This window comes from Toxorhynchites rutilus, chromosome 2, assembly GCF_029784135.1.
Source record: "Toxorhynchites rutilus septentrionalis strain SRP chromosome 2, ASM2978413v1, whole genome shotgun sequence".
In the NCBI taxonomy this organism is placed as follows: Eukaryota; Metazoa; Arthropoda; class Insecta; order Diptera; family Culicidae; genus Toxorhynchites; species Toxorhynchites rutilus.
Window position 1 is genome coordinate 343,102,783 of NC_073745.1, and position 13,361 is coordinate 343,116,143.

A 13,361-nucleotide genomic window follows, 5' to 3' on the forward strand; every position below is an offset into this window, starting at 1 on the left:
ATAATCGCCGTTTTTCGATATTAATCTTCCGGGGAACATTTCGCGCAATAATTTGGTCGTGGCAGCCGCTGTATGGCATGTAGCGCCGTCCTGTTGGAACCAGTAATTGTCCAATTCATTTTCACGAACAAATGGCAATAAAAAGATGCCTAACTCTTGCGAACGATGGCGACCTGATGTCGATGGAGTCTCTGCAACACTGGCTCGAACGGCATCAATATTCTCGTCGAAACGTCTTGGTCGTTGTCTGGACAGATGACTGGCATTACCAACACTACCAGACGATATAAATTTGGCATATAATCGACGTATAGTGTTGTCTCCAGGCGATGTTTTAACTTTATTTTTATTTTTCCACGCACGTTTAGTTAACACAATTGAGAAGTTATTTTGAATGTACAGCTGAACAATTTCAGCGCGTTGTTTAGGTGTGTATTGTTCCATGGTTAAAATTGTACTGAAATGACGCTTCCAACGCGGTATGACATTTGTTAATCTGACATCTCTGTCAAAAGTTATGGGGTTGCCAGATGCTTCCACTTTAAATGGCCCACCCTGTATGAATTGTATCCTACTTGTTTCCTTTAAGGAATTTAATAAAATCCTGTAAAAATAAACGGAGTTACAAGATTGGAAAATTTGCTGTTATATTCGGTTGCTTGCGCAACAGTGTCCCCATGCACCTCAATTAATCACATTGACGAGCAGTTTTGTGATGATCTTCTATCTGATTTTGTGGGCATAAAGCAATGAATACGAGATTCTTCAAGTTATACCCAAATAAAACATATTTTCTAGTGGTTTTGGAAGAAAAGATCCTCAAATATTGTTTCACAGTAATGTCCGAGTGGTGGGAAACGTCATTTTGATCTGCTCGATTAATGGTTAATTTTTTCATTTTACGAACTACATATAAATACTACAGGAACCCTCGAAGAAAATTCTATTTCTCATGCATTGGAATGGGGAAAAAATCATAAATCCAAGCCGATTTTCTTAATATAAAACTGTTTTACAGGATCCCGTTTTCATCCAGTTTTTTTAAGATCATCAATCTACCAGTTTTTCGAAAAATATTATTGGCAACCCTAGTTATAGTTGTGAAATTGAATTAGTGGATTTAAATAAAATTTTGGAACTGAAAAGCTTTTTAAAATAGTGGTTTATAAAGCGTCCCTCCCGTTCTTGGACTGGGACAGATTCAACTTTTTGGCCACATCCCTGGCCGAAGCATTGGGATTCCGCTTAAACGCTTTCACGACACGCTTGTGATCCTGATCACTAATAGAACATCCATTATGAACGCACTTCTCCTTCCGTTTGATGGTCAAAGTTTCGTAGTGTCATACGACTCACGTTGACTGCGCGATTCCGAGTTGTTTTCCGATGTCCCGATGAGATAGTTGAGGATTTTCCAGGTATTTGCGCAAAATCAATTGGCGACGTTACTTTTCCGGTTTCGCCATTTCTTCCAATTTTAGAAAAACTGATACCGATAAAAGACTTCGCCCCATTACATTGACCCCAGAATAAATTCCGTAGATCGAGAACGAAAACAATATTTTTAATAGAAATTGCGATTCTCCTGTGAGATATTCGTACTCATGATGTTTTTTTCCGCGCCACAATATTTCTAGCCTACCACACTTTTTCTGAGGGGTTGTTTCTGTTGCAGTTGTTTTCTGGAGTGATTTATTTCGGTCACGTAAAACTGAGCGCTCTATCATATGTAACAACTTTGTCGCAGTCCGTTTTTACCTAACGAATGACTGTCAGGCTCCAGATGCAAATTTCCACTTAAATGCGCTTCTTGGACCATTGTGCATTGAGTATGCATCCCGAAGGTACTTTTTTCCTTGTATTATGGAGATATATCAACTTAATAGTCTATCCACCTTAACAACATTCTGGTAACCATGAAAAAAAATCTACATTTGACAACGCATGAAAACAACAACAAAAATATGTGCGTGTGATGAAAAAAATATACATAATTCCTACACCAGACGACATCCCGTTTCCGTGTTTCCGTGTTTCATTTTATCGAGCTCCCAGTTCGGATTTGAAATTTCGAGCAAAAATCATCCATGCACAATTCACCACCAACCCTCCGAAGATTTTGCTTTCGACCTTGATCGTGCTTGTGCAAATCCGCCAGTAATGACAGCAGTCTTTGACAGCTTGCGAGCTTAAATTGCAAAATTTTATCTTTTTAATCAGTGTAAACCAAGCGCTGCATTTGCTTTCCAAGCGAGTGATATACGCGCGACAGGCTCGCAGTGGTACATAAAAAATGTGCCTTGTTCCATTGGTTGCTCGTTATTGACAGCACGTGTAGGACATTCTGCCAGATATATACCGGGAAATTGTAGTTTCAAATCCTCCGCGGAACATTTTTCATTTTTTTTTAAGTTGGTGGTTGGTCTGCATGTCAATTTTGATCGCGATCATTTAGTTCGTTTATACCACGTATAGAACAAGTTAACTGCTTTTTGCTCGGCGATTTTTTGAATGGATAATTCTATTGGTCAAAGATATTGTGTGTAATTTGGTGTTGCAAACAAAATTTCTTGGCCGAAACATTGAAAATATTGCATGACACATTTGGTGACCCAACTATGTCGAGAACTCGGGTGTATGAATGGTATAAGGCATGATATAAGGCGACCGAGAAGAGATGAACGATTTACCATGTCAAAGGCGGCCATCCACCTCTTCAACTGATAAAAACATCGGCAAAATAAAAGTAATGGTGCTCGAAAATCATTTGAGTTTGAAAGAGCTAGCCTAGCATTGAATATCTCTCACGAGACCGTTCATAATATTTTGGTTGATGTTCTGGGCATGAGAAAAGTCACAACACGACTAGTGCCAAAAGAGCTCAATTTTCTTCAAAATCTCGTCGAATTCAAGCCACGGACCGATTTTTCACGTTTGGCGTACGTGAAAACCGCTTACCTCCACTTCCCGGCTTCCGTTGCTTAAAGTCTGCTTCATTTAATATTGGAACAAATTCTTTTGCTCATTGTGGCGCTCCTAGTGGACGGATTTGGAAACTTTTTTCACCCACGTGTCGGGAAATTCATTACCTTTCACCATGTATTTATGTCATAATACCAAACGATAGCATTTTGTAAACAACCGCCATGGAAGCCGAACGGAGAGATAAAATTGTGCACAGTTTTCTTGAAAATCCATTGTTGTCGGCATCTAAGCTAGCTAAACAGCTTAAAATGCTTAAAATGCAGCTTAAATACCATACGGTGTTATCAAGCAGTACAAGGAAACATTGACGACGGCTCGGAAGCCGCATTCGAAGCGTCGGAGTGGAACTGTCGACCGGAAACTGCGTGGGAAAGTCATCAAGGCCGTCAAGAGGAATCCCAATCTTTCAGACCGCGATTTGGCCAATAAGTTCCAGGCCGCTCACAGTACGGTGCGACGAATTCGTCTCCGGGAAGGAATAAGGTCATTCCGAGCCAGCAAACAGCCAAATCGGACGCTGAAGCAGAACAATGTGGCCAGAATCCGTGCTCGAAAGCTGTACGACCAAGTGCTGACCAAGTTCGACGGATGTATTCTGATGGACGATGAGACCTACGTGAAGGCGGACTTTGGGCAAATCCCAGGTCAAAAATTTTATTTGGCGACGGCTCGGGGGGATGTACCTGCAAAATTTAAGTTCGTGTTTGCGGATAAATTCGCCCGCAAGTACATGATTTGGCAGGGGATATGCAGTTGTGGACAGAAAACCAAAGTCTTTCTCACTGACAAGACAATGACATCAGAAGTCTACAAAAAAGAGTGCCTACAGAAACGGATTCTGCCGTTTATTCGTGCCCACGACCGTCCAGTAATGTTTTGGCCGGACCTCGCAAGCTGCCATTGCAGCAAAACGGTTATGGAATGGTACGCAACGAACGGGGTCAGCGTAATACCGAAGGACCTCAACCCCCCAAACTGCCCCCAGTTCCGGCCGATAGAGAAATACTGGGCAATCACGAAGCGGAGGCTTAAGGCAAAGGGAAAACTTGTTAGGAACATGACTCAAATGAATAACTGGTGGAATCAAATCGCCAAAACGGTGGACGAAAAGGGTGTGCGCCGCCTAATGTGCCGTATTACGGGAAAAGTACGAGAATTTCTTCGAAACAACAATGAATATTTTTTTTAATTTTTTTTTTATGAAAGAGTAAAAAAAATGCTACATTTGTATGAAAAACAAATTATGAATTCGTTAATAAATGACTGAACTACACGCAATTGTTTGTGTTCCAATATTAAATGAAGCAGACTTTAGGACTATCCTGTTGAGACTTTTAGATGCGATGAAATGTGGTTGTGGCGTACATTTCCACAAATTCGAAAAAAAAAACAATTCCAATTCGCTTACAGACAACGTGCACACAAATGTAATGAAAGTCAATATACATATTCTTTGTTTTTTATGTTTTAAAAAATTTTACCAATCCATTCCTTGATCTAACAATTCGCAGAAAAATGGTAGTCCGACAAAATCATACAAAAAATCATTGTTCATATTGTACCGTTCAACAAATAACGTACACCTGTGATTAGAAGGGCTATGTTGCTACAACCTGTCCATTGTAAACAGCGGCTATATCTTAAACTACAAGGAAAAAAACTAATAACCATTCCCGTTACAGCATTACGTTCGATTCATCTAGGTGTAATGAAAATCACTCTCTATATATTTCTTGCTCCATTACTCGCAAGCTAAAGGAAGAAAAGTTCTTCCAGGTACAAACCGGCAACATTTTCAAATCTCTAGAAAGTTGGAAAAACATGATTAATGATCATCAAGCAGCGGCGCAGAAGAAGTTTTCCGTAGAGAACGCAAAAAAGGCGTAAACAAATTGCACAAACAAAGTGAACCGCTAAAGACTCAATTTACTAATCGAGTTCTCTCGTTTGGTTTTTTTTCTTCACTATTGGCAGATCGAGGGCTTCTCGCCACGGCCACGTTCCGTTGAGGGCCCACCGGACTCGGGAATCTCCATTAGCAGCGATACCATAATAGCCAGCTCGGACAGCGATCTCAATTTGCAGAGCCAAACGGTATGTTTCCCCTTCGCTTTCCAGTTTGAAATAAGGAAAGATTTAGGTCAAGTTAATACATCGCTTGTTTTTGTTTTCCCCCCTTCCCTCACAATCGGGATGATTGTGTAACCTGTTGCGGTCGAATTAACCGGCTGTAGGATTCGGACGAACGAAAGCTAAAGCGAGGCCATGTGCTAGCGGAACTACTCGAGACTGAACGAATCTATGTCGCGGAGATGGGGTCCATTCTGAAGGTAGGTTCTAACGTCCAAAACGAGCAATATCCAGGATTGGAAGATGGAACGCCAATTGTTCCATCGCAAAACTAGTTCGAATGTTGTACTTCCCCCCATTCCGTCCTCAAGGGGCTTGTTTTTGTGTTATTGTTGATGCAGCGGACGATTTTGGTTCCGAGCACCAATTTCTGGCTCCGAAGGAAGATGAGATGGGCCGATGTGTACTGTGCTCGTGAGCGTGAAGAATCTCGAATAACGGTAGCGTTTGCATAAATAAAACTTTTATGAATAAGCTTGTTTCGAAAAATATGCGGACAATTTTTAAAGCGCGCGGTCTGAGTGGCCTAGATTTCGTTCCGTGATAAGACGTTCAGATATGGGCGAATTTATGCGCTCAAGACGACACGGATTATGGGTCACAATATGAGGGGGGATCGGGATGAAAAGCACAAAGCATGAAAAAGAAATTGGCTCATTATGCGAATATGGGTCTTTCGGTATTGGACCGTAAGAAAAGATTAATATAATTTTTTTGTGAACTTCGGATTGTAGCTTAGAGGCTACTATCAAACTCTCGCACTTGAAAGTTGTGCTATACATCTCACCTGGTATTGTGTTGTTCGGGAATAGATTTCGATTTTTCGTGGAAATGAAAGTCTAAAATGAGATAGTAATCGAAAGAACAACAATTCAATTATTTAAATCTACATAAAAACGGGATAACAAGTCTGTAGATAAAAAACGAACAAACTGTTACAAACTGTTACAAACTGTAAACTGTAGCTAGTTTAGTACCAGTTTCTTCCATCTTCTTCCACTGGTATAACACCGGCAACCGATGTTGGTCCATTATGCCAATCAAAGAAAAAGCAACTGTTTATTACTGTGCTGCACAAACCTAACCCTTGCAACCGCACCTCCCTCCTTTTTTAATCCCTACTTGGTCACGTTACAGTAATTTCATTTCTTTTCTCTCTCCGACCACAACTAAAGCCGTGACTAACTGACTGACTTGGTTCTTTGGTTATTATACATTTTCATTTATCAAAACCATAACGGACAAAACCAGCAAAATGTTTGTATATATACAAAAACTCAAGTCCGACTGACCAACGATGCGCAGAAATACGTTCAGCATCATCATCATGCTCGTCTTAGAGAGCTCCATCATGACCGTTTGTGTGTTGTGTATTTGGTTGTCGATTTCACACCCTTGTGATCCTCCGCGAATGGTAAGCGGCAAAAACAATTTAATGCCGTCCGCGGTGCGGTATATCGTGCTGATCACATCGAATTATGCGCCTGAGCAAAATAAACAGTGCATTTCGGCATTAATTGTACATAAAGATGCTAACTCAGATGGTGGCCATCGCGATGATCGCGCAGTAGTTTTGCTGCATACTTAAAAGGAAGGTATAGGTGAAGTATGAAATTCTGGATGGATTGTCTAACTTAGGATCACTGTGTTTCTGTCCAGAATTTTTTTAAATATTTTTTATATCATACCATAATCAGACCGGGAAACTCCGAGTACAAAAAATTTCATGGATTAATTTTCACTATATTCGACCCTTCCCTTTCCAATGAAGAAATCACATCACTGATTATTATGTTAATTCCATAAATCCTTCGGGACTAACAAGATCGCTCAACTTCATCTCGACGAAATTAGGTTATTGTTTTTCGTTTGAGTAGGTACAGAAAGTTTTCTGATTGAGAACACTCAACAATTTCGTTTTGATTTTCTAACAATTGTTCATGGCTAGTGCAGGCGCTGTCCGAGCGATCTCACGGCGCCCTTTTAAATAAGAGATGTAACTGTTCACATTTGCTTCTAAAAACTAACTCCTTTTATTTTGTATGTCTAGAATGCATATAAAAGTTTTTCTTACAACCTATTACTTCCTCGGAACGATCTTGGAAAACGAACTCGCGATAAGTTCGACTCTACGTAAAACCTCGAAGCAAAACAAAAACGAACTTATTTATTCGGGATCGATCCGACCCTATCATAAAACTGGAATGTACAACTCACACGATCCGCAAAAAGGATCGTACGATAAAGATGTTTTTATTTTGCCTCGATCAGGCCCTATCAACTTGGGTAAACAAAACCCGTCTGTTATTATTAGTTCACTGCAGCGAGCTTAAATGAATGAACACAGAATCTTCAAAGCTTCATAAACAAATGTTCCCTAAAATGAATTCAACAGTGTTGACGGAACAAGTCAATATGGTCGTAGTCGTAGTGTTTGATTATATTGTAAAGCATTGGATTGTAAAGCAGTCTTCCGTCTCTTTAAGTCTAATCTTCATTCTTATCATGTGTTATGTTACTTGTAGATAATCATTCCAGGTGGCCAACATGCCGTCCTGTCACGGTCGCCATATAAAATTACTAACACTCGATTATGTGTTTTCGGATTTAATGCAGTTCACCCTAGAATGAATGTTTATCTCCAATTATCTTTACACGAATATTCCATACAGGTAGTTTTACATAATTGGTTATTTTGTATCTGGGGGTAACAGATGGGGGTTAGTGAGTCATGTCGCTTTGCGCTTGAGGCGCTTGGACCTTCTCAAGTTGCAAATTATATATGGACTCAAGGAAGAGGAGTGTGTCACTTTTGGTGGTTTATAACAAGGAAAAATAAAAGAAATTGGAGAGTACAAACAGTAGGTCAGAACAAAATGATTTTAGTGTAAACATGTGTTGTAGCATGGGAATGGTATTGGCACAGCACACTCCTCTCCCACATAGATGTATTGAACAAAACTGACCTCATATAAGAGATCTAACCGTGAGCACCTTTTACGCAGGTTCGCAGAACATATCCTACTGTCAGAAGTTTATGTTCGTACGACAGATCCAACACTCTGTCTTTCCATCTTATCGATGAAGAGAAGGCAAGAATACTTCTCTCTCTAGAGCCTAGAGACTCTAGACCCTACTTCATCTGTAAATATCGAGATTGTGTGTAATTTTTATACCAGTAATTTTACACCAGTAATTATTCTTAACTAGCCTAAGAAGATCCAAAGTACATCATCTGTGGAGAGTATAACTTTCTCTCCTTCAGGGTGAGACATCTGATCTGCATCAAAATCCTGTTCAACCATCAGCACCGTAAGATATCGGATGGGGGAATATTGTTCCCCCGGGGAATACTATTCATTGTCTTCTTGTACCGCTCGATGTCAATCGTCTTGAAGACCCACTTGTTCCTGATAGTCTTTTATCGCTCAGATGATTGGTGATCTCCAACGTTTTGTTTTCCTCCGAAGTCGCACGCCTCTTCTCACGCATGGCCGCAATCCAATGAGCGTCTCCTCCTATCTTTGAGGGTCATCAAACTCTGTCTCGAAGATCATCGGCGAGGGCTGGTAGAAAACAACTTTGGTAGATACGTAACGTAACGTGACAAAATTTGAATTTTAATTCAATGGCAAGAATTCGATGCTCCCGTCCGATGCTCCTAAACCTTTGCCGCTCAAAGGCGGGTCTTCCAAATTGCGACGTGGAGCGCAGACTCCACGAACGACTTTAGCTCACTGTTCACATTTGGCTCTTCGATAGAATGCAATTTCACGAACTGCATCTGTTGTTGTTCATAGCTGAGTTGCACCAGGTATTGCCACCTGAACCAGAAACCCGTCGCGGTTGATCTGTATATCACGCTTGACTGGATCGTATTCTAGGTACCCCTTGATACCATCAGCGTATCCTACTGGGATTTAGCGTCGACCTTCTTCCCTCTTGGCTTTGCGACGTGAACGAATGCTAGCGATACAAAAACCTGCAAATGTCGTCTATCTAGCTTGTTAGCAATGCAAGCTTCTTCCAGTATCGTTGCGAGTGAAATCATCGGGTTTCTGTTGAAATTGTTGACACAGGTACGCTGGTAACGAAACCGCCTCCGTCCATAATTGCAACGGTAGGCGCGAACCGTTCAACATGCTTCAGATCTTCTCCACGAGTTTCCATTTCATTCTCTCCGCAGCACCGTCCTTTCGTGACGGTCACCATATTACGCCATGCTGCTCCTGAAGGATGAATTGATATCCCCGCATTCCGTTTTCAGAACGTTTATAAGCTTCTTCCCTGTTTGGGTCTCGGTGATGGACTTGAAGTATGCTTCAATCGGTGACCGGAATAAATCGCCACAGTAAACAACTGCAACAGAAACAACCGCTTAGAAAAAGTGTAGTAGGCTAGAAATATTTGGCGCGGGAAAAACATCATGTGCCTCACATTTCTATTATAAATTTATTCTCTTGTTCTCGTTTTTCGAAATTTATTCTGAGGACAATGTAATGGGGACGAAGTCCCCATTTGGCGAGGATAAGGAATCGAGGCGGCCCATGCCGCCAAGATGACGCAATCCGAGTCCACCGCCGACCCGCCGTCGGAAGCGGCGGTGTCTCGCACGCAAACCTGGGATCCACTGATTGCCCGGTTAGTTTGAAACATAGGATACGATCCTTTAGCAATGTCCGACCGAGCTCTAGCGAGCGTCGGACGGTATACGTCTGCCCGGGGCGTTACGTTTGCCTGGGGCGATACGTTTGCCCGGTTAATTCTTGTTTTGAAATACAATACCGCGCCACAATATTTATAGCCTACTACACATTTTATAAGCGGTGGTTTCTGTTGCAGTCGTTTTCTGTGGCGATTTATTCCGGGAACCGCTTCAATCGCCTGATTTTTTCGCGCCAGGGAATATCAAAGAGACCAACAAGCTCCTCAGCAACAGCACTGCCAACCATGAGCCGTCCGGGTCAAGGGATGCGAGGAAGCCCTAGATGGACATTTGAATGATGTTGTATTTCACACATAATGGCATAAACCAAACTTTAATTTGAAATAAAAGTTTCATCGAAATTCGAATTCTAAGTGTGTTTTATTTCAATTTACTTTCGGAATTTAAAGTTGGAAAACCCTGCATATGTTCATCAAAAAAAAAATCAAATACAAAAAAACGACAATGTATTTCTGACTTCCAGGCTCCAACGGGATAATCTTTGAAGGGGACCAGTGATTTGCTATAAGGAAGGGCTAGGAAGTTTCTTCCCTTCTTTATTTTTTACATTATAGGTTTTACAAATTCCGTGTTCATGTCAACCATCCAAGGACTTTACATGCCATGAATGAAAATAATCACCGGGATTAAACAAACCTCTATTTTTCTCTAAAGATAATCTTTAATTTATTTTCGGAAACATCATTTCACAAAGTTTACTAATGAAGCCTCTCATTTTCATTGGCAATTTCGCGTATATCTATAGTCTTCATCAATCGATAATTATTGAGAATTCGATCAAACGAATCTGGATTGGGAATGGAAAGTTACTGAATGCCAGAGCGGTATACCATCAAACAACATTCGCAATGTACCTTCTTATATACATTTACCCCGGAAGCGATTAATCTTATCCAATAAACCCCCTAATGCAAATATTGGATTCTGTGGATTACTTTCCGTCTCGGTCTTATATACCAATCACGAATCTGCGAGAAACAAGCTCCGATTCCGATTCATCAATCGAGAGCGCGTCGGTGGTAATTTTCCTCTTCGCTGAACCGCCCTATCAGCACACATACGAGAGGAGGTTATGTACGAAACAGCGTTTGCATCTTCGCTATTACTGGCCACTGTTGGGGTGTGTTGCTGGTTGGTACTATTAGCACCTGTTCACTGAACAATGTGTGCACCAGGATCATTCCAATCATCATTTTCCATGATCATATGCGCGATTACCACTGATAGCCGACTCTCCGATCCTCTATTGTTTTTCAGTCGAATTCGATAGCTCACCGCGTGTGGAGGGATCAATTTTCTTCGGCCCTCCAGTATCCAGTATCCATTACTTTCCGCTTCGCGTTTGAATACGGTTCTTCCTCTATCGATGGTTTGTTTTCTCGCCCAAAGATCGCCGGATTTATTCGCTCAGTCTTCCTGTCTCAAATAAATCGAAAGCTGGTGGTGTGGATCTGATAAACGTGGATCAAAAATCAAATTAATGCCAGAGTTATTATTATTTGTACATATCGCTAGCACCCAAAATAGGCGCAGAGACTTGTGAAAAGTGATCAACATTACCCGAGTTTTTGGAAGATCTAAATCACAGTGAAATTAGGCAAAAGCAATCATGTTAGGAAGCGATTGGTGAACCAATATTATCTGCGGTCCAGACCAGACCAGACCAGGTCAAAGCCACACGTTGCCGGAGAAGCAAGCAATAGTATTACTTCCCCGACGCGTTCAGTGGTTGTGAGCAAAAAACCGATTTGCGGTTCAGTGTACCAATTGGTGAAGCCCAAGCAGCATCGGAAAAGTCGAGCGAAGAAAGTGCCCGCAATAGCGTTAATGCGTGCGTTTTGTAAAAAAAGCACTTTGTGGGAAAAAAAAATAAACGCGTGCCTTATTAGTTTGCTACCGCCGCACGCCGGTCGTTTTGTGGAGCCACGTGAAGTTTCGTTGAGTTTCTAACTACCTCGCCGAAGTGAAATAAAAATAAAATGCATCGCCCCAAAGCGCCAATCCATATTCTCCACCGAGTAATTTTACCGACTTGAAGCACGAGAGGAGAGGAATTCGAAGAAAGCGATTCGGTTCGGACGAAGGAAGGTTTATTAGCCAAACAAAACACGATTCGCGAAGAGATGCAGTGGACTTTGGGTGTCGATAAACAATCCGAACAGATTGTTATTGTTTTTTTTTAATGTGTCTCGTTGCATGTACACTGTGAATTGGGATTGATTCCGTTGAAGTTTTCAAATGTCACGCCAAAGCTAAACTGGAGCTGTTTATTGGTTGTTTATTCGTTTCGAAAGTTACAAAATAAGCGTTGTTCAAAGTTGCATCATTACTGTCCGAGGTGCGATCACAAAATCACTTCGGTTGATTCGGGAATAATTTTTGGTGCCGGTGTTGGTTTACATCATAAAAATAGTGAAAACACACAACATATAGGATTGTAATTCTAGTGAACTTGTCTGTGATTGAGAACGACAAACCCTATGGGACTATGAGTCTTATTTTCTTTAGTGGCACTAACGTACCTAGTGAAGCTTCGCCGTCTCAACTAAATATTATGTACTTGCGTCATGTTTTTTAGTACTTGGATGAGATTTCATGCTAAATAACATGCCTTGACAGTATTCTGAGTGGCATGTTCGAGAATACACATGTACCAATGCAAGTCGGAAGAAATTTCTATGATCGGAAACATCGCGACCAGATCGGGAATCGAGTCTGCAACTCTCTGGTGTATGTGATCCTAACCACTTGATCATAGAAGCCAGCTGATCACATTTACCCTAAAGGCAGTTTCCCGAAAAACATTCACATGTAGAAGAAAGTTGTCAATTTCAAGCAGTCGCCATAAAATTCATAGAATGAAATATTGAAGTCTGCTAAAAAAACAAATTAAAAAGACAAAAAACGCGTTGGAATCTACATTATTGGATTGAGAAATTAAAGTTTTTGGTGCATTTCATTTGACGGGTTATTTTTAGATATATCATTCATATTTCATTGCAAAAAATTACCGTGCAAACGTAGCTGTGACGTTAATACGTAAGTGCCATTTTGTTCTTACAAATTCTTTGCACATTTTCAGGGCATTTATGCTTTATAATTTTTTGTTCAACTACCCGCTTAATTTTCGAAATTTTCCATAGCCCTCGATCATTTCCAAATGATATTTCAACATAAGAGGGCAATACGAAAAGGAAAGACGGCATGTGAATTGTGCCTACACTAACTTCTTAAAATTAAGTCACCAGTATGATTTCAAATTTCCTCATTACAGTTTTTCATTATACTTTGTATTTCTGTTGCTCTCTCATGATGTTTCGATTTAATCTTATTTATCAACAGGAGAATCGACAAAACAAACTCATAATCTAATTTGTCGAAATTTGTCCTTCTTCATTCCAGTAGAAGTTACATTCGAGTGAATGTTGCATTCGGGTAAATGTTCATTCGGGTGAATATTGTATTCGTGTATTTGTCACATTCGGGTGAATGTGCTTCGAGTAAACGTGTTTCGGGTGAA

At 40.7% G+C, this 13,361-nt stretch overlaps 1 protein-coding gene across 8 annotated transcripts in view; it reads left to right on the forward strand.

The window, feature by feature from the left end:
• The window catches only part of LOC129769411 (guanine nucleotide exchange factor DBS), a 179,943-nt gene that overhangs the window by 134,515 nt on the left and 32,067 nt on the right, over positions 1 to 13,361 (forward strand). For 7 of the 8 annotated variants that reach the window (XM_055771689.1, XM_055771685.1, XM_055771680.1 and 4 more), the window contains 2 exons: positions 4,960 to 5,079; positions 5,220 to 5,315. In XM_055771689.1, coding sequence (XP_055627664.1) covers positions 4,960 to 5,079; positions 5,220 to 5,315 — 216 coding nt within the window. Of the gene's footprint in view, positions 1 to 4,959; positions 5,080 to 5,219; positions 5,316 to 11,091; positions 11,211 to 13,361 lie in introns of those variants that run through there. The other variant, XM_055771686.1, reaches the window with a different exon arrangement.